The 19774-nt window shown below is 44.2% G+C and overlaps 1 protein-coding gene across 1 annotated transcript in view; it reads right to left on the reverse strand.

Moving 5' to 3' along the window:
- The window catches only part of LOC115459120 (prolactin receptor-like), a 40446-nt gene that overhangs the window by 14987 nt on the left and 5685 nt on the right, over positions 1–19774 (reverse strand). Inside the window, exons 2-4 of the mRNA XM_030188989.1 lie at positions 19257–19389; positions 10680–10849; positions 4141–4295 (exon numbers count right to left, since the gene is read on the reverse strand). Of these exons, the coding sequence (XP_030044849.1) occupies positions 4141–4295; positions 10680–10849; positions 19257–19389 (458 nt within the window). The remainder of the gene's footprint in view (positions 1–4140; positions 4296–10679; positions 10850–19256; positions 19390–19774) is intronic.

Consider the following 19774-nt stretch of genomic DNA (forward strand, 5'->3'; position numbering starts at 1 on the left):
CTCCCTATGCTAATATCTACAAGAGAGGGAGAGAAAAAAAGATGAGGAAGATTAGCTCAATAAATGTCTGTGGTATGAGGGCCCAGGCATTTCAAAAGGCATCTTTGCCCCACATTTACCATTTTCTCATCAGGTTGTGGCTTTTCTAGAGTTAGTGGTCCACATCAGGCAGGGAAGGCATCATGGGCGTAGCCAGACACCCAATTTTGGGTGGGTTTGGGCCCAAGATGGGTGGGCAGAAGAACCCTGCTCCAGGGCCGCCGAGAGACTAGGCCAGGCCCGGGGCAAGGCTGCCCCGCCTCTGCTACCCCGCCGCTGCCGCCCCCCCCCCCCCCCCGCCGCTCCCTCTGCCGCTGCAGTCTGCGGTCTCATCTGCCTACCTCCACGGCTCCGGGCCCCCTGCATTCAAGGCAGCAGTCCCAGATCGCCTCTCTTCTGGCCTTCCCTCCTTGTGTCCCACCCTCGTCTGATGTAAATTTCGGTTTTCGCAAGGGCGGGACACAGGGAGGGAAGGCCCGAAGGGAGGCAATCTGTGACTGCCGCTTCGAATGCAGGGGGCCTGGAGCCGAGGAGGCAGGCAGGTGAGACCGGGAACTGCAGAGCCTGCGGCCTGACCCCGGCGCCGGGCCCCCCTTGAAGGCCCGGGCCCGGGGAATTAAGTCCCCCCGTCCCCCCTCTCGGTGGCCCTGCCCTGCTCTGTCCCACAGGTGAATTGGTCTCTCCTCTCACCTGAATGTCATATGGTCTCTCAAACATTCCCCCTCTCCTGCATACCTTTTAAATAGTAGATTTTCACCAGGAGCAAGCAGCAACTAATACACACTGCTCACATTTGCCCACAGCCTTCCCACTGAGGCAACTTCCTGTTTCCACATAAGTGGGAATACGTCAGAGGGAAGGCTGTGGGGCCGGTGCGAGTAGTATGTATTAGTCGCTGCTTGCTGCAGGCAAAGATCTGCTATTTACAAGGTATGCAGGAGGGACCGTTTTGGGGAGTTTTCAGTTGGTGGGGCTTGGGAATCCCTGCCAGCCACATCATAGGTGTGCTGCTACTGGGTGGGCCTGAGCCCAAAGTGGGTGAGTGGCCCATCCTTGGCTATGCCACTGGAATACAACCCCTAAACTTTGGGCCTCTGATGTTCCAGGACCTCCATACATCCACTACCGTACACTCCTTGTCCTTCCCCCTATTAATCCTTAATTACCTTCTCTGTCTACACTTAGCACTATGTTTCTGTCTTGGTGACGACTGCCTGTCCCTCCCTTTCTACTTTCATCATCATCATTATCCCCTGCATGATCATCAGTATTATTCAGTGCATCCTTTGATATGGAAATTAGCAGCTATGTTTCACCAGTTCTTTTTGTGCTCAGCTTTCCATTTTGTTTCTCTCATGTTTTCAGATCTCGATCATTTTTAATGTCCATCCTAGTATAGCCAGTCCCAAAGATGGAAACTGGCTGGTGCCACCTTATAAACTGACCAATCTATTGAGGCATGGACTTTTGAAGACAAGACTTAATTTTCTCAGATACAAGTAGACTCATGTCCTTGAAAGTTCATGCCTTCAGACATTGCGTAGTCTACAAGCCCCATTAGCCTCTTTTACCATTTTTACTGTTACAGACTAAAATGACTAACTTGACTAGAACTTACTGGAGGGTTCCACTCCTAAAAAGAAAGGGCCCGATATTCAGCCGACAGGAGGCAGCCCGCATAAATGTCGCGGTCAGCAGCACCGACCCCGGATATTCAATGCCGGGCTGTTTCTGGTGACCAGCACTGAATATCCCTTTTTTTTTTGTCTGGCGCTAAGCCAATATTCTGTGCTGGCCGGTTAAGTTAATAGTGGGCAAAGATAGGACTGCTATTTATGCTGTCTGATTTGCCTGCTAAACTTAGACAGTCAGTGCTGAATATTGCCGGTTATCGCGCAACATAGCGGTTAACTTTTCGGCGCTGACTGTGAATATTTAATGGAGATAACCGGCTATCTCCCAATGAATATTATCAGCCTGCAAAACACTATTTAACCAGCCAGAAGCCGTTCCTGGCCAGTTAAACAGCCCTGAATATCAGTGTGGAAATCTTTAATGTATTCCTAATGGGGTAAATTTTAAGCCAGCAGGGTCATCGGACAAAGCTAAGCACTGTGCTTAATTCAATCTGCTTTTTTAGTGTGACTGTCCATAAAGGTAGTGGACTTGAATATACCTATTAAACAGTGACCATGCAGGCACTGTCCATTTAGCTTAGGCCTAAACAAACAGATCACTTGTCCGAATAGGCTGAATATCGTCAGTATCTGGATAATTTTTACAGCCATCTTTGCTCCTCTCCTAACCAGCCCACTCTTATATGGATAGTATTAAGAGGGTACTAACATTTATGCACCAATTACATGCACAAATGTTTAAAATCATGGAATTTGTACATGTGGAGTGGAGTGGAGGAGTGGCCTAGTGGTTAGAGCACCAGTCTTACAATCCAGAGGTGGCTGGTTCAAATCCCACTGCTGCTCCTTGTGATCTTGGCCAAGTCACTTAACCCTTCTTTGCCTCAGGTACAAACTTAGATTGTGAGCCCTCCTGCAACAGAGAAATAGCCAGTGTACCTGACTGTAACTCATGTTGAGCTACTACTGAAAAAGGTGTGAGCAAAATCTAAATAAATAAATGTATGTGTGTACATACACAAGTAACTGTCAAATTCTGCCTAGCTGCTGTTTTGTAGCACCAGTTTAACTAACATAGTATGTATTTGCACAAGGGATATACACATGGGTGGGGCTCAAACTCATGAATGTAACTTATAGAAAACTAAGTTATGCACATATCTGCAGCTCTGTGGCTGGTGTAAGTGCTTACAGCTTTACTTTATAGAGGAAAGCTGGTGCCTATGTTCCTTTATAGAACAGGCTCCTACCAGGTACAATCCAGCACCTCGTTTTAGGCACCTTGTTATAGAACTGCCCTCCATGTGATTTAAAGGTAAATATCTTTATTCAGGGGCGAACTGACAGTGGTTGGGGCCCCTGGGCAGTAAAGTTCCACTGCCCACGCTCCACTGCTGCGCTGCCGCTGCCCCCCTCATGCACCACCACCGCCCTCTCCGATCCTACCTTGAAGGGCCTGGTGGTCTAGCAGCTTCTTTGGGGGCAAGAAAGAATCCTATTCTTTCCTGCCTGTTGCCACTACTCTGCATGGCAGTGGCGCCGCTGCCATGTTTTTCAAAATGGCTGCAGAGACTTACCGTGGTAGTCTTGCGGTTCTCGGCAGTCTTGGCAGCCATTTTTAAAACACGGCAGAGCGGCAGCAGTCAGGAAAGAGTGGGATTCTAAAGCAGAGGCCACTAGATCACCAAGCCCTTCAAGGTAGGACCAGGGAGGGCTCCAATGTGCTGCAGCAGTGGCAGGCAACCGGGCAGATTCTCTGGGTCCCCTACAGCCTCTGGGCCCTTGAGCATTGCCCATTTGCCCGAGTGGTCTGCCCCCGTCTTTATTAATTTCAAGATACAGAAGAAAACATAAAAAGAAAAAACACAAGATATAGCAAACATCAAAATACCCATCCAACCCCCCCCAGCCTAACCTCTAAACTCTTCCCCCCAAAGTCCCCCCCCCCCTCACACACACAGCCATCAGAAACAGAAACAAGCTCCATCATATGCAAAAATGGTGGACACTCTATGCAGAATAAACAAGCACTATTAAACCTCTAAGGTATTAAGGAGTGCTGAACGCACCCTTGTGGACAAGGTAGCTAAATAGGCCAACCAGGTACACAGGAACTTCTTACACACTTGTCTCGATCTAGTGTCCACAGATAAATGTTCCATATTCAGCAATTCATATGAATATGGTTCCACCATAGCATCAAGGTGAGCGGATCTGATCGAATCCACTGTACATCTTTTTGCCACCAGAACTGCTTTGCGACCTCCATGCGATTTAAATGGCTTGACAGTCTCCAAATAATTTTTGAAATTCTATGAATAGAGGAGTTATGTGTTGGCTGCCCAGTGACACATAGCTTTGAAAATCAGTCTAATGAAATATGGAGTTCTGCTTTAGAATCAGGCACCCAACTTGACGATAGAAAAAGAAAAAAGTGACACAAACAACAGTTTTTAGTGCTTACCACCCATTCCTGGGCTTTCTCAGCTTTCAGCCGCAACTCATACACAAGCGTTAACCAGCCATATTTGATATCAGCCATTGAAGGTGGAAGCCATTTCACCAATAGATGGGTTTTCTCTACTGTTAGTGATACATTTGTTGGAGGGTAAGGTTCAACTGCCAAAATAAAAAGAGCATTTCTTTATTACTTTTTATTTATGAATTTTGTTTTTCACATGCATAAGGCATACAGAACTGCAGTATACTGTTAGTGTTTCCAGTAGCACTGGGTCAGCTTAGAAGAGACAGCTGAGAGGGGATATGATAAGCTTATGAAATCATGGGTGGCGTGGATGGTTGGTTGACCTTTCAAACAACAATAAAACAAGAAGATACTCCACAAAACTAACAACCAGCAGACTAAGGGGCCCTTTTACTAAGGTGGTAGGCACTAACATTGCCTAACGCAGCTTAAAAGAGTTTACTGCAGGACATGTCTAGCATCCTGTGGTAGTTTTGGAATTGGTGTGAACAAACCGCGAGCAAAATAATTTTTAGATTTTTCTGTGGAGGGGGCTTGTCAGGGATGCAGAGTGAACGTTTCAACACTAATCAGTCAGCTCATCTATATTACCACACTCTGATTAGCGCAGGATTAGCGCTTGAGCCCTTACCGTCGAAAAATGATTGGCAGTAAGAGCTCACATGCTAATTTTTGTTAATGGCCGCGTGCTACTGGCAACATTACTGCATGACCATAAAAAATACTGAAAAGGTTGTTTATATTCTTATCTGTAAGCAATGGAAGTAATAATAATGGACAGGGAGAAAAAAGCCTCAAGAAGCTCCCAGCTAACGGCTGAAAGAGCAGGGCTTCATGCGGAGGAAATCGGAGGAGTGGAACCTCTGCTGGGACAAGAAACATCTTTATCTCCCCCCTCAGCTTCCAACATTCCCCCGTGTCCGGCATTAGCTGCTTCGCTGGAAGACAGCCTACACGTTTCCGGAAGTGTAGCGTGTGAGCTCTCTGGCGAGGCTCCAGTGTCGCAGCAAAGGAGCCTGGAAAGTGAGGCCCGAGGGATAACCGGAGTCTCAGATACATCAACGGAGGTAAATCTCGGAAAGATCTGGTTAATGCTCAACAAGATGGACTCTGCTCTTCAGAAATCCTCAGGTGAGGTATCTGCTTTGCATCTTAAATTTGAGGATTTGGTTAAGACAGTGGAATCAGTGAAGGAAGATCTTTCCACCCGGTTTAAACAAATTCAAAATGAAGTGAAACAGCTTCAAGACTTTAACTTTACTACGGTTAAAGATAAATTGGCTCTACATAAAGAGATTGAGCAGATAGAGAATTTTAATAGGCGTCTCCACCTCTTGAACTTCCCTAAAGTTCCTGGGACTTGGCCTATGGATTTATTCAGAAGATATCTGCTTGAAAATTTGAAAATTTCACAGGACGCTATTCCTCCTATCAACAAGATTTTTTATTTGCCCAAAAGTCCAGGAAAGAATGAAGGAGAAGCTAGAGGTGGGGAAGAAATAAACATTGATGTGAATAATATATCTGCCATTTTGGAGTAATCTATAGAAAACGCTACAGAGAGAGCCACGCTCTTAGTGTCTTTTGTGTTTGAACAAGATCTTAATGCTATTTTAAGACTTTACTTTAAACATTCAAAAGAATTTTTTGGAAGAGGAAAAATTTGGATTTATCTGGATGTTACCAAACCGACGCAAGAACGGAAAAACAATTTTTTGGTTATGAAACAGAAAATATTGAAAGTCGGGGGAACTTTTTCATTGCCTACCCATGTAAATGTTTGATTCGATTTGGAGAGACGAAGTATATATTTTATTCACCTGAGCAACTAAAAGCTTTTCTTGATTTAAAAAAGTTAAAATAATGTTGGAAATTGTAATATAGGTGAGGTTTCACACGTGGCCTTTAATATATTTGAAGTTACCTATGATAAATCTCCTATCATTTGGCCACGCTTCCCAGTTAATGTGTGACTTTAATTTTGTGATATGATGTTTTCTTCATTTATATGTTAGCTTCTGCTGTGTTTCTGTTTAACAAGTGTATGGCTTGTAAAAAGTATTATAAAATAATTATAAATAATAATAAAAAAAAGAGCAGGGCTTCATCATCATTGGCAAAAAACCTCCCTGATAACTTTACTTGCAAATAATGTAAACAGACACAAACTTGTCAAAAATGTCAGCTATATATACTTAGCTATATAGTCTCTTTCCTCCAGTTGTACCAAAATCAGGTCACAGTCTGATTTTTGGTACAACTGGAGGAAACAGACTACAAAACTAAGACTATACAGTTAAGTATTTATAGCTATACAACAACAAAAGTGGGAGAGCGACCAAGGATACCAAAGACTGGAAGATGTATGTTGGTAAAGAAGTTTATTGAAGTATGAAGTCTTCATACTTCAATAAACTTCTTTGCCAACATACATCTTCCAGTCTTTGGTATCCTTGGTCGCTCTCCCACTTTTTTTGTTGTATTGTTTCTTTAACCGTGGGGCGTCTTCAGTTCTCCGTCTTTTGGCAGATTTCTTCTCAAGTATTTATAGCTGACATTTTTTATTTTTTTATTTCTAAGTTTTTCATTTTACAGTCAAGATTATTCTTTCAAGGTTAAACACGTGAAACAGAAAAGCGTTATAGACTTCCAAATTGGTTACAAGAAATAATATCACTAAAGATAATACATATACATTATAAAGCTATGAAGGTTTGGCGCTCAAATCCACAATAATTGGATCCAAGAAGCAATATAGAGGCATTCAAAAGGAAAATTAGCAACAAAGCTCATTTAGGCAATTATTACCTAGTACAAGACAGACATTTTAATATTAGACTCCAGTTGGACTTTTGGAGGCTATGAAGGTTGTCAAATGCGAGGGGTCCGTAAACACATATTTTATCATATTATATACCGCACTATACATTTACAAGGGAATCATAAATGGAATATTCCTCCCAATTGGAACTGCTGGTTTCAAAAGTAAAAATTGCTTTCTCCTTTTTTGTGTCTCTTTCGAGACATCAGGAAACATATTGATTTTTAGTCCGAGAAATAATTTGTCCTTATTTCTGAAGAACAATCTAAAAAGCCATGCTTTGAGAAGCTTGCCAGGTGCCCTTGGCCTGGATTGGCCGCTGTCGTGGACAGGATGCTGGGCTCAATGGACCCTTGGTCTTTTCCTAGTGTGGCATTACTTATGTACTTATGTAGGTGTTAAAGCCAAATTGGCTATTAAAGTTGAAGGTTTAGCTTGTTCTGTTTCAGATGTCTCTAGTATTGCTGATAAATGTAAAGTATATAGCTGACATTTTTGACAAGATTTTTGTCCGTTTAAACTTCATTATTTGCAAGTAAAGCTATCAGAGAGGTTTTTTTGCCAATGATGACGAAAGCCTGCTCTTAGCTGGGAGCTCCTTGAGGCTTCTTCCTCCCTGTCCATTACTATTACTTTCATTACTTACAGATAAGAATATGAAGAATCTTTTTAGTATTTTTATGGTTAAGCATTTTTTTGATTCTTTGCCTCATTATTTTTGTAGTCTGTATCTAACATTAGTGCACGGCCATTAATACAGAAAATAGGCCTTTTTCTGGCTGCAGGAAAAATGGCCTTAGTGCATGGGAAAAACTTACGCAAGAGCGCGCTAAGGCCAACTTTTCCCACAGCTTGGTAAAAGGACCCCTAAAACAAATCTTAAGAGAGCATTGTTTCATACAATGGAATCTTTTGATGGAAGTTGTGGTAACTAACTTAGCTGATGCAAGCATTGCACTGGCTCCCCATTAGGGCACAGATAACATTCAAGCCGTGCACTATGGTCTATCGAATCCTCTTTGGCACAGCCCCACACTATATGAGGGACCTCATCAAGTTACCATTAAAAAATGCGAACATAAGAGCAAAATATTATCTGACCGTACTCTATCCAAATGGTCAGAAACTTGTATACAAGTCAGTTTACTCAACAGGGTTCTCATACATCAGTACCAAATAGTGGAACTCTCTTTGTAAAGACCTAAGATGCAGGAGTCATTACGTAGGATTTTGTAAGCACCTTAAAGCTTTTCTCTTCAGAAAATTCTTCAAGATTAAGGAATGTTAGCACTTATTTTCACCCTCTCTACCTAGTAACCCCCGATGCAACACAAAATTGGCACTCAATACCATTCTACAAAAATAGCATTGAGTGCTGATTTCAGCATCCAAATTTGAGTGGCAGGACTTATGCCTGCTGAAACCAGGTTTAATTCCCAGTGCCCAAATTGGACACACATCCCCGGTATACTATAACACTGCGCGCAAATTTTAGGAACACAATAGAGGAAAAAAGAAGAAGAACACCCCCAATGCGCAAACCAAACAAAAAAAAACCACAAAAGAATGGGGGAAGACCAATCTGATTCCAACACATGGGCAATTGTTTACTGAAATATATAATTGACTCGACGCAGTTCTGCGTTTTACTGCAAGAGGTGCCTGCTTCAGAAGTCAAAACAATTCTGCAAACACTCTCCTCTCACTCATCAGTTCCAGCATGCATGCAGTCGAGCTTGGGAATAGGTCAATGGTCTGGAATAGAGATCCGGGAGTCTGGGAGACACTCATGTTCTCGGGGATCAGTTCACTCTCCTCTCGGTCCCCAAAGACACACTGTAATCCACAGTCTATGCAAGAACTCAAACTTTTATTTTCCAACTTTGCAACGGCAGCAACATCAAACAGTCTTTTGTGATTCAACTCCAGGTAAACACAAACTCTGTTCCAATTCTCTTGTTGTTCCTTAGGGGAACTCTTTTGTTACTTCTCTCCTCGGGTTATTTACAAGGGCAAGTTCCCAACAGGAAATATGTAAATATATACAGTTCTCCTGTTCCTATCCCTTGGACAGTGTTCTTCCCCCTGCTTCTCCTCTCTTTTCTGTACAGACTCCTAACTCTGTGGGTTCAGACCCTCCTCTGGTCTGACCTTCTGACAACGGTGACACCTCTCTAGATCCCCCTGGTCTCTGGACCAAGCTCTCCCTGGCTCTAATCCCCTGCTCTTGGGCTGGGTCTCTCCTCTGCACACCTGTAGCACACACAACAATCTCCTGGCTGCCACTTTAAGAAGCTGCAACTTTCCTTTACAGCCAGTGGTCACACTCCTCACTTAGGATTCCCCTTTTCTCCTCCTGGTCTCTTGGCAGGGGACCCTCAGGCAACCAAAGACCACCTTATGGTCATAATTCCAACCCTTATCCCCTTTGTAACTCCTCCCCCCTTGTCATTCTCTACAAGGGCTACTCTTTTCTCCTGTATTCTGTTTCAAAACCACTCCTTATGGGCTGGGCCTCCTTCCTCGGGACATCTTACCACTCTAGCCTTCAAGCAAGGACCTCCCTTCCCCCAGGGCTCTAGAAAAATCTACCACTTTAGTAATACCCATTTCCATTGGGTATTACACTTTGAAATGGATGTCTCAAAAGTGTTGTCTACCTTTTTAATTAATATGTCAAAAAATTAATTTCTTCTTGATAGTAGGACATCTTGAATCTGAGATTGGTATCCCTAGTATTAATCCATGAAAAAAAAAGAGTTGGAGGCATTCTAAGGGCCCGTTCTATAATACAAAAAAACATTTCTTGCTTAAATGGATAGTTCTCCAAAAAGGTGGTCTTGAAAGAGGCAACATAGAGATTTTCTAAATTGGGCACTATCAATGCGCCCAAGGTGGTGCCTTTGACTTGCTGATAAAAAATTCCCTTGGAAGCTAAAGTAATTCTTTGTAAGGGCTATTGTGGCAAAAGTGAGTATCAAATAGTTAGGAACCCTGGAATAAGTAATTCCACCCCTCAAGGTCTTCTCGTTTATAAGTGGAGCCTCTAACTATGGGATTTTGGTGTATAATGAATCAATGTTGAGTGTAACCATAATGTATGATTGTTTTTATCTCTAATTGTTTATTATTCATATTGTACGTCTTTTATGTATACGATTTTAAGGTGTGGGATATATTTACATTATTTATTATGTTACCTTTTTACATTGTTAATACTCTTTCTTTACATTGTCCATTCTTTTAAATGTTAATTTTTAAATAGATGTTTAGTGTTATTTCTGATGTCTAGATATACTGATTATGTGAGTTTCATCTGTATGGTTGCATTTTTATGTAATAATTTATTAAAATTATTTAAAAAATGATTGTTTGCAGAATTATTTTGACTCCTGAAGCAGGCGCCTCTTGCTCCAAAATGCAGGACTGCGTCGAGTCAATTATATATTTCAATAAACGATTGCCTTTGTGTAGGAATCAGACTGTTCTTCTCCCACTATGGGATTTGGCGCACATTGTTATAGAATAGTGCATATCAAGATGTGTGCGCAAATTCAAATTGGTGCCAATTAGCTCCTAATTATTGGCATTAATTTTCTCATTAGCCAATTTTGTTGGGCACGCATCTTGGCTTGGTGCCCAGTTTTGGGTGCCATACATAGAATCTGGAGGTTTAAGTGCTGCATCTTTTACTTACTTATGTAAGTCACATCCACGAATTTGGGGTTGGAGGCATTACTCCCCTTTTCATTAGTTGCATTCACCACAATGGTATAAATTGTCCATAAGGATGTGTGCTTTTTATCAAAATAACATGAGTTTGGACCAGATGTTTTGTAGTCTGGGCATTCCATAATTTCTGGGTGCCTGAAATAAAATAAGGAAAGAAAATGAATTACAGTAGGAACGAAAGTAACTGATATATACAAAGGTCTACATTGCTTCTTCCTCAGTATATTAACAGTGAGATTGTATATACCAAGGATGGTACAGCATTTAGCTCTGACCATGGAAGGTTTTTTTGTGGGCTGCAGTGGGGTGGAGAGGGGGCTTGGAGGTTTCTGCTTTATTTCCCAGCTCAATTAGAACCAGTGCTGGGAGTCTGAAGCCTCAGTCTTTTTCACTGTTTGCAAAAGAAGCACTTGGTATGAGGAAATAAATGGCAGTGAAACAGCATTTTTCAGGGACTGATGCTAGGAAAGAAATTCAACATTCTATCATTCTGTTTAAAGTATGACTTAGACACTAGCTAAGAGAGGCGTTTTTGAAAATAACAGAACGCTTACTATAAATGTGCCTTTTAATGCACAACAGTGAACGTTGTTCTAGGATGCGGTTTCCAACTGACTTCTCAAAAGCACTTCAGGACACAATTCTATACATTGGAGCCTCAGTCTAGGCACTCCACTGCTGGGAACTTAGGCACGGTTTACAGAATGACGCATACGGCTGAGAATCACACCTAAATTCAGGCGTGGTGAAACGTGGTTGAAATGTATGCCCCTACATTAAGCGCATATTCCCATTATTCTATAACAACGCATGTTAATTTTAGGATCGCCCCCATTCCGTCCATGATCCTCCCGTTTCCACACCCCCTTTTTCAAATCACATGTAAAGTTCAATTAAATTTAATTAGTGCCAATAATTTCTTGTTAAAAAGCCAATTATTGGTGCTAATTAGCTCTATATTCAGCCAAATTGGGCGTGCAAACTGGGCACACACCCAAATTTGCATGCATAATGTTTAGCGAGTTTTGTAGAATTAGGGGGTTAGTGCCAATTCTATAATGACATCGTGGTGCCAAGATTTTGCTGTAGAATGCTACCATAAGGTCATCATTGGCTCGCTCAACTATAGGCATACCCGCTTATGCCATGTCAATGGCAAGTGGATCCACCTGGGTGTGCCAAATGACGTGCATAGTTTATAATATTCTATACGCTAAGCATGTAACTGGGAGACATGCCCATGGCCCGCCCATGCTCTGCCCATGTGTATGCCCTGCTTGCAGTTAAAGGCTATGGCACTTAGATGTCACTTTATAGAATAGCCCCTAGTGAATATAGGCATCTAACTATCAACTACCCATCTTGAACCCATCTATATATCTGCACTTGGCCCCTCAGCTACATGGTAAGCTGTACAAAGCATTAGCATATCTATGTTATCTGAATGTTATAATGCGTGCTTATTAGGTGTTTCATTAGTATTACGCTGACATCCTATTATATTTCTGTTATTTGAATTTCAGTGCTGTTAAATGTGCATATTTTTGATCCTGTTCTCCTGTAGTCCTATTATTAGGTTTCAGGGGTCCTTTTACTAAGCCGCAGTAAAAAGTGGACTGCGGTAGTGTAGGCGCGTGTATTGGAAACACACCGGGTCAGTTTTTACTGCATCTACAAAAACTGTTTTTTTTTTAAAATGGGACGGGAAAAGGGCCTGTGGTAAAAATGAAACCAGTGCGCGCCCAGAACCGGCCTGAACCCTTAACGCCACCCATTGATCTAGCGGTAAAGGCTCATGCACTATACATGCTGTGACCAGTTGATGTGCGCCAAGTGCCGAGTACCGCTAGAACTGGCGCACGTAGGAGGAAATAAATAAATAATTCATCCAGGCGTTATGAGCGCACAAACAAAATTTGAAATTACCTTCAGGAGGGCGTGCCGGCATGGTGGTAGTCTCATTTTGGCGCGCGCTGCATGCGCGTACAGCCTACCACGACTTAGTAAAGGGGCCCCTCAATTTGCTATTTTCAAGTTTTCCTCATTGATTATATTTGGTCATTTTACTATTGTTATGCTGCTAACAAAATTGTAAGTTTTATGTTAAACAGTACCTGCTGTACACCACCTTGGGTGAATCTCTTCATAAAAGCGGTTAATAAATCCCCCAAAATAAATAACTAAGGGGGTCTTTTACAAAGGCGTGCTAGCGTTTTTAGTGCACGCTGAATGCTAGAGACGCTCATAGGAATACATGGGCGTCTCTAGTGTTTAGCGCACGCATATTTAATACGCATGCTACAAATGCTAGCACGCCATTGGAAAAAAAGGGACCCTAAATAAATAAATGGCACCTTTGATGCGTGTAGAATTGCCCCCTTATTGTAATTCAGTTTTCTTAGAAAACATAAGTACATAAGTACATAAGTAGTGCCATACTGGGAAAGACCAAAGGTCCATCTAGCCCAGCATCCTGTCACCGACAGTGGCCAATCCAGGTCAAGGGCACCTGGCACGCTCCCCAAACGTAAAAACATTCCAGACAAGTTATACCTAAAAATGCGGAATTTTTCCAAGTCCATTTAATAGCGGTCTATGGACTTGTCCTTTAGGAATCTATCTAACCCCTTTTTAAACTCCGTCAAGCTAACCGCCCGTACCACGTTCTCCAGCAACGAATTCCAGAGTCTAATTACACGTTGGGTGAAGAAAAAGTTTCTCCGATTCGTTTTAAATTTACCACACTGTAGCTTCAACTCATGCCCTCTAGTCCTAGTATTTTTGGATAGCGTGAACAGTCGCTTCACATCCACCCGATCCATTCCACTCATTATTTTATACACTTCTATCATATCTCCCCTCAGCCGTCTCTTCTCCAAGCTGAAAAGCCCTAGCCTTCTCAGCCTCTCTTCATAGGAAAGTCGTCCCATCCCCACTATCATTTTCGTCGCCCTTCGCTGTACCTTTTCCAATTCTACTATATCTTTTTTGAGATACGGAGACCAGTACTGAACACAATACTCCAGGTGCGGTCGCACCATGGAGCGATACAACGGCATTATAACATCCGCACACCTGGACTCCATACCCTTCCTAATAACACCCAACATTCTATTCGCTTTCCTAGCCGCAGCAGCACACTGAGCAGAAGGTTTCAGCGTATCATCGACGACAACACCCAGATCCCTTTCTTGATCCGTAACTCCTAACGCGGAACCTTGCAAGACGTAGCTATAATTCGGGTTCCTCTTACCCACCCTCACTATCTTCTCTAAAGATCTGTTCTACGTGTTAAATCCATCTACTTCAGTAATACTGGTGATTTATCACATATCCACAGCAGAATTGTCACCAATTTATATCAGCCAATAATATTCCAAAAATATAGAGGATGAAAGAGGCTGGACGTCTTCTAAACAATACTCTTTCTCAATTAAGACTATTAGTACTTCAAACAGATCAAATCAAATTTGAAGAGCTACGGAGGACAATTTATGCAGGAGCACAAAGCCTCAGAACCCCTCCCATCTACACATTTAAAATTTTTTCAAAGTGGTGGGAATTCTTGAGTTGAAGTTCACGTCATTGGCATAAAAAAAACCTCCTTAATGCAGCAGTATGTCAAAGACTCTGGAGTTCTTTAATCCTCATGTTTAGTGGTCAAATCGAATTGGAGATAGTACTGTGAATGCCTTGTAAGTCTATTTTTAAAAGATAATAAATAAAAACAAAACAGACTATAAGGAGATACCTTTTTATTGGACTAACTTAATAAGGGGGCCTTTTACTAAAGGTTAGCTCAAGTTATCTGCAGCAGGTTCCATTTTATTCCTATGGGTCCTGCTGCAGATAACGCGAGCTAATCTTTAGTAAAAGACCCTCTAAATTTTTAGACTAGCTTTTAGAGGTTAAAACCTCCTTCCTCAGGTCAGGATAGGAGGAAGGAAGTTTTAACCTCTGAAAGCTGATCAAAAAAAATGTATTGTTAGTCCAATAAAAAGCTATCACCATACATTCTTGTTTTGTTTTATTTGTATTTATTAACTTAGAATGAACTGGAAGACCTCTAAGCGTGGAGGCAGTTAATGGTTAATGCAGTTGAAGTCAACAGAGGTACAGCTACCCTCGGCAAAATGATGGGTCGGTTGTAAATTCCTCAGGCTTTAGACTGCTCTTCAAAAATAATTCTTCAGATAAAAGTGTTATTTGCCTTCAAATTCATAAGCCTCTCCCTGGTGCTGTATTCCTGGATGCTCTCTGATTTTATGCTGCTTAAGGAATACGGACCCCAAAAGGTTTAAGATGAGGGACAGGAAGCCCCTGCTGACAGATACTACCTAAGAAACAAGGAGTTTGTTTTGAAGAACACGTGGAGCTATGGGGACAAATATATATATATTTGCACTTCGAGGCATATTTCTCCAAGGGGCTCTTTTACTAAGCTGCGCTATGTGCTAACACATGCCTACAGCAGCTTAACATGGCACACTGCGGGACGTGCTCTGGCATCCTGTGGTAACTGCCAAATTAGCATGCACTAATCCAGGTGCTAAAAAATATTTTTGAGGAGGAGGGGTATGTCAGGGGCATTCCTGCGCTAAACAGGGCATGAATGTGTGAGGGTAGGGTTACCATATGTCTAGATTTACCCGGACATGTCCTCTTTTGAGGACATGTCCGGGCAACCGGGCGGGTTTTGCCAATCTGCCCGTTTGCCCGGCTTTCTGGACAAACGGGCAGGCTGGTGGGCGTCCTATGATGGCTCGCCCGCCAGCCTGCCCGTTTGTTCAGAAATCCGGGCAAACAGGCAGATTGCTAGCCTCCCCTCCCCTTACATACTACTGCCCTGGTGGTCTAGTGACTTCTTCCGCCTTCGGGGCAGGAAAGAGCCCCCTCTTTCCTGCCCGGAGCGCTGCCCTGCATGCATCCTTCCTGTTCGTGATCTCGGCGTCGATTCAAAATGGCCACTGAGAGTTGAAGTGACCTCGCGAGACTTCAACTTCGGCGGCCATTTTGAATCAGCACCGAGATCACGAACAGGAAGGATGCATGCAGGGCAGCGCTCCGGACAGGAAAGAGGGGGCTCTTTCCTGCCCCGAAGAGGTCACTAGACCACCAGGGCAGTAGTAAGGTAAGGGGAGGGGGGTGACGGGGAGGGGGAGTGATGGGGTGTGTGATGGGGGAGGGGAAAATGTGACAGGGGGAGGGGAAAATGTGACAGGGGGCAGGGCGTGAAAGGGGGCGGGGCATGTGTCCTCCTTTTTGGAGGACAAAATATGGTAACCCTATGTGAGGGGCATGGGCAGGCCAGGGGCTTGCCTATAAATGCGCATGTTATAGAATACTAGGAGGCACAAACACTTACACCAGCCTTTGACATGGGGTAAAAGCTCATGCCTACAAGTAGGCGCCAAACCATGCACTTGTGCAGAACTGGCGATATACAATTCGTGGTCAGCATGCATCATCCCAGCACCTAAATTTTGGTGCTATTTCTTAAATTAGCACCTAAGGTTATTCACAAGTAGAATGAATTTTTGTAACTCCTCCTCTTCACAATTACTGTGTATTAACTGCAGTGTGCAGCCCATGCCCAGTCTCCATCTATAACCCATCCAGTCTCCGCCCCATCCCTTGCTAAGCAGTTAGCATGGGAGTTTCAGTGCATTTTAGTAAACATGCTCAATTCTCCAGTCAGCTACTATTCGACGAAACACAGAGTGGAAACGGGAGTCACACAAAACCACATCACATCATTTTTGCAAAAACTCCATTGATAACAGGGCTACATTTAAAACACTGTCTCTTCTTCAAGGCTCTTAAAGGAAATGGCCCCCAGAGAACATGAAGAACAGGATGACCCTCTGTACACCTCCAAGGACACGAAGGTCCTCCCAAGGGGTATCCCTAACCACACCCTATCCAAAAGACATTACACAATGTGATACCACAAGCGAGCCTTCTCCAGAGTAGCCCCCACACTCTAGAATGCACTCCCTGAAAGGCTTCTGGGCTATGGGGGCTGGGCCCCCAAAATTGGCTCTGGGGTCCCTGATTTGGCTGGCGGGGTTCCACAACCCCCGCCAGCTGAAGCATTTGTCCCATGCTGGTCTCACCGCATTGCTTACCCTGCTCTTCTCAGTCACGCTGTGCACGCTCGTTTTACTGAAACTGAGCATGTGCGACACATCGCTTATGCTCAGTTTCATTAAAATGAGCATGCATGGCGCGACTGAGAACAGAGCAAGGCAGGCAATATGAGACCAGCGCGGGACAAACACTTCAGCTGGCAGGGTGGGGGCGGAGCAAAATGTGCCCCCCCTCAATTTGGGCTCTGGTTCCCCTCCCCATTGAGGTCTGGCTACGCCCTTGCACTTACCTATATGTTCCATCTCTGCTTATACCCTATGCTGTCTATTAAAATGTTCTATTACATATTGTGTTAACCTTGTAAGTAGTATACTATCAGGCTTATTTTCGAAAGAGAAGGGTGCCCATCTTTCGACACAAATCGGGAGATGGGTGTCCTTCTCTCAGGGTCGCCCAAATCGGCATAACTGAAAGTCGATTTTGGGCGTCCCCAACTGCTTCCCGTCACAGGGACGACCAAAGTTCCCGGGGGGGTGTCGAAGGCATAGCGAACGCGGGACTGGGGCATGCCTAACAGATGGGCGTCCTCGAGCGATAATGGAAAAAAGAAGGGTGTCCCTGATGAGCACTTGGCCGACTTTACTTGGTCCTTTTTTTGTTATGACCAAGCCTCCAAAAGGTGCCCGAACTAACCAGATGACCACCGGAGGGAATCGGGGATGACCTCCCCTGACTCCCCCAGTGGTGACTAACCCCCTCCCACCCTGAAAAAAACAACTTTAAAAACTTTTTTTTGCCAGCCTCAAATATCATACTGGGGGGGGGGGGGGGAAGGTGTGTGTGTGTCAGCAGAGGCATAGTGAAGGCATGGACGTCCTTCTTTCAAACATTTTGGACGTCCTGAACTGCCCCCCCCCCCCCAGCAGGGATGGCCAAATTTCAAGGGAGTGGAGTGAAGTGGAGTGGAGGAGTCGCCTAGTGGTTAGAGCACTGGTCTTGCAATCCAGAGGTGGCCAGTTCAAATCCCACTGCTGCTACTTGTGATCCAAAATCCAAATCAAACATATAAACGGCAAGTGACCGACTCACCTGCAAATGCGCAGTAGATTCGGAACGCTGAGAGTGTAGAAGTCCAAGCCCCGCCTCCACCAGCAGTACAGCCCAATAGGGAGGAGGGCTTGGACATGGGCGTGGAAATCGGAGGAGGAGGGAGCAGGGAGGGAAGGAGGGGGTGGAACTGAGGGAAACAGACGCAGCGATGGAGAACTGACAACATGACGACGGCGGAAAGAGGGGGTGACACCGGGGGGGACGGCGGAATGGCGGCGGTGGGGATGGCAGGGCACAGGAGGTCACAATCGCGGTGGATGGGAGCCCGAGGATGGAGGGTAGGGGAGAGAACAGCTGATGGACACGGGTGGATGGAGCGGATGGGAGGGGGGAGAGGAGGGTTGCTGGACATGGGGGGAGGGCAGGGGAGAGAGCAGGGTTGGTGGACGGGGGGGGGGGGGGGGGGGGGAGGCCATAGGAAAACAAAAAACTAGCCAGTTGTTATGGGCTTAACGGCTAGTTAATAAATAAATAAAGGAGGTGTCAGAGGCATAGCAAAGGCACGGATGTCCTTCTCAAATAAACATCCACATTTTGGACGTCCTCAACTCCGTCACAGGGACGGAAGCATAGCGAAGGTGCCTAACACTCAAAAAACAAAAAAAGACGTCCCTGACGAGCACTTGGATATTTTCACCTGGACTTGTGTTTTTTCAAGGTTGTAGACGGCTATTATACACGCTTGGCTGCTCTGCACCGGCTTCCCCTCCATAGGAAGGAAATCGTGTGCAAATGAGCTCACAACAAGCAGCTCATTTGCATACGATTTCCTTCATGCATGCCCGTTCCTTTCCAAATCGCTAAGGGATCGGTAAGGGAAGGGCTTTTTCCGTTCAGTTAGTGCATAAGTTAGTCCACTGCAGTTCCCCCTAGGGTGCCCGGTTGGTGTCCTGGCATGTCAGGTGTCAGGGGGACCAGTGCATTACGAATGCTGGCTCCTTCCACGACCAAATGAGTTGGTCGTTTTTGAGATGGGCGTCCTCGGTTTCCATTATCGCCGAAAACCGGGGACCACCATCTCTAAGATCGACCTAAATGTTGAGATTTGGGCGTCCCCGACCGTATTATCAAAACGAAAGATGGATGCCCATCTTGTTTCGATAATACGGGTTTCCCCACCCCTTTACGGAGCCATCCTGCGAGGACGGCCCCAGGAAAACTTGGGTGCCCCGTTCGATTATGCCCCTCCACGCCATACTTTGTATTGTTATTTGAATATTTTTGCTGCTGTAATTGTCTATTGCTTATGTTTGATTTATTCTTACTGTACACTGCCTTGAGTGACTTCTTTCAAAAAGGCGGTAAATAAATCCTAATAAATAAATAAAACATTGCATCTTACTTTTCTGTGCTGTACAGGAGGGTATAGTTGGTTGGCAGTCCTCCATCAGAGCCAGGCTTCCACCAACAAGAGAACGTTTCCTTCTCCGGAGAGCGGCACTTAATTATTTCTGGCTTATCAGGAGCTGTTTGCCCTGTGGAAAATCATCATTATGCAGTGATTACCACTGTAACTGTTCTTTTCTAAATATAAAATTAGTTCAGAGCAAGCCAGAATCCCAGTTTGATAGAAATGATAATTTTGCAAGGTTACTGAATGTGTGCTTAATGCAGGAAAAATGGCCCTAATTTTAATTTTTTTTTGTTACATTTGTACCCTGTGCTTTTCCCTCTCATGGCAGGCTCAATGCGGCTTACATATTATGTACAGGTACTTATTTGTACCTGGGGCAATGGAGGGTTAAGTGACTTGCCCAGAGTCACAAGGAGCTGCCTGTGCCTGAAGTGGGAATCGAACTCAGTTCCTCAGGACCAGAGGCCACCACTCTAACCACTAGGCCACTCCTAGCATGCTGACAC

The sequence above is a fragment of the Microcaecilia unicolor genome, unplaced genomic scaffold, assembly GCF_901765095.1.
Source record: "Microcaecilia unicolor unplaced genomic scaffold, aMicUni1.1, whole genome shotgun sequence".
Lineage (NCBI taxonomy): Eukaryota > Metazoa > Chordata > Amphibia > Gymnophiona > Siphonopidae > Microcaecilia > Microcaecilia unicolor.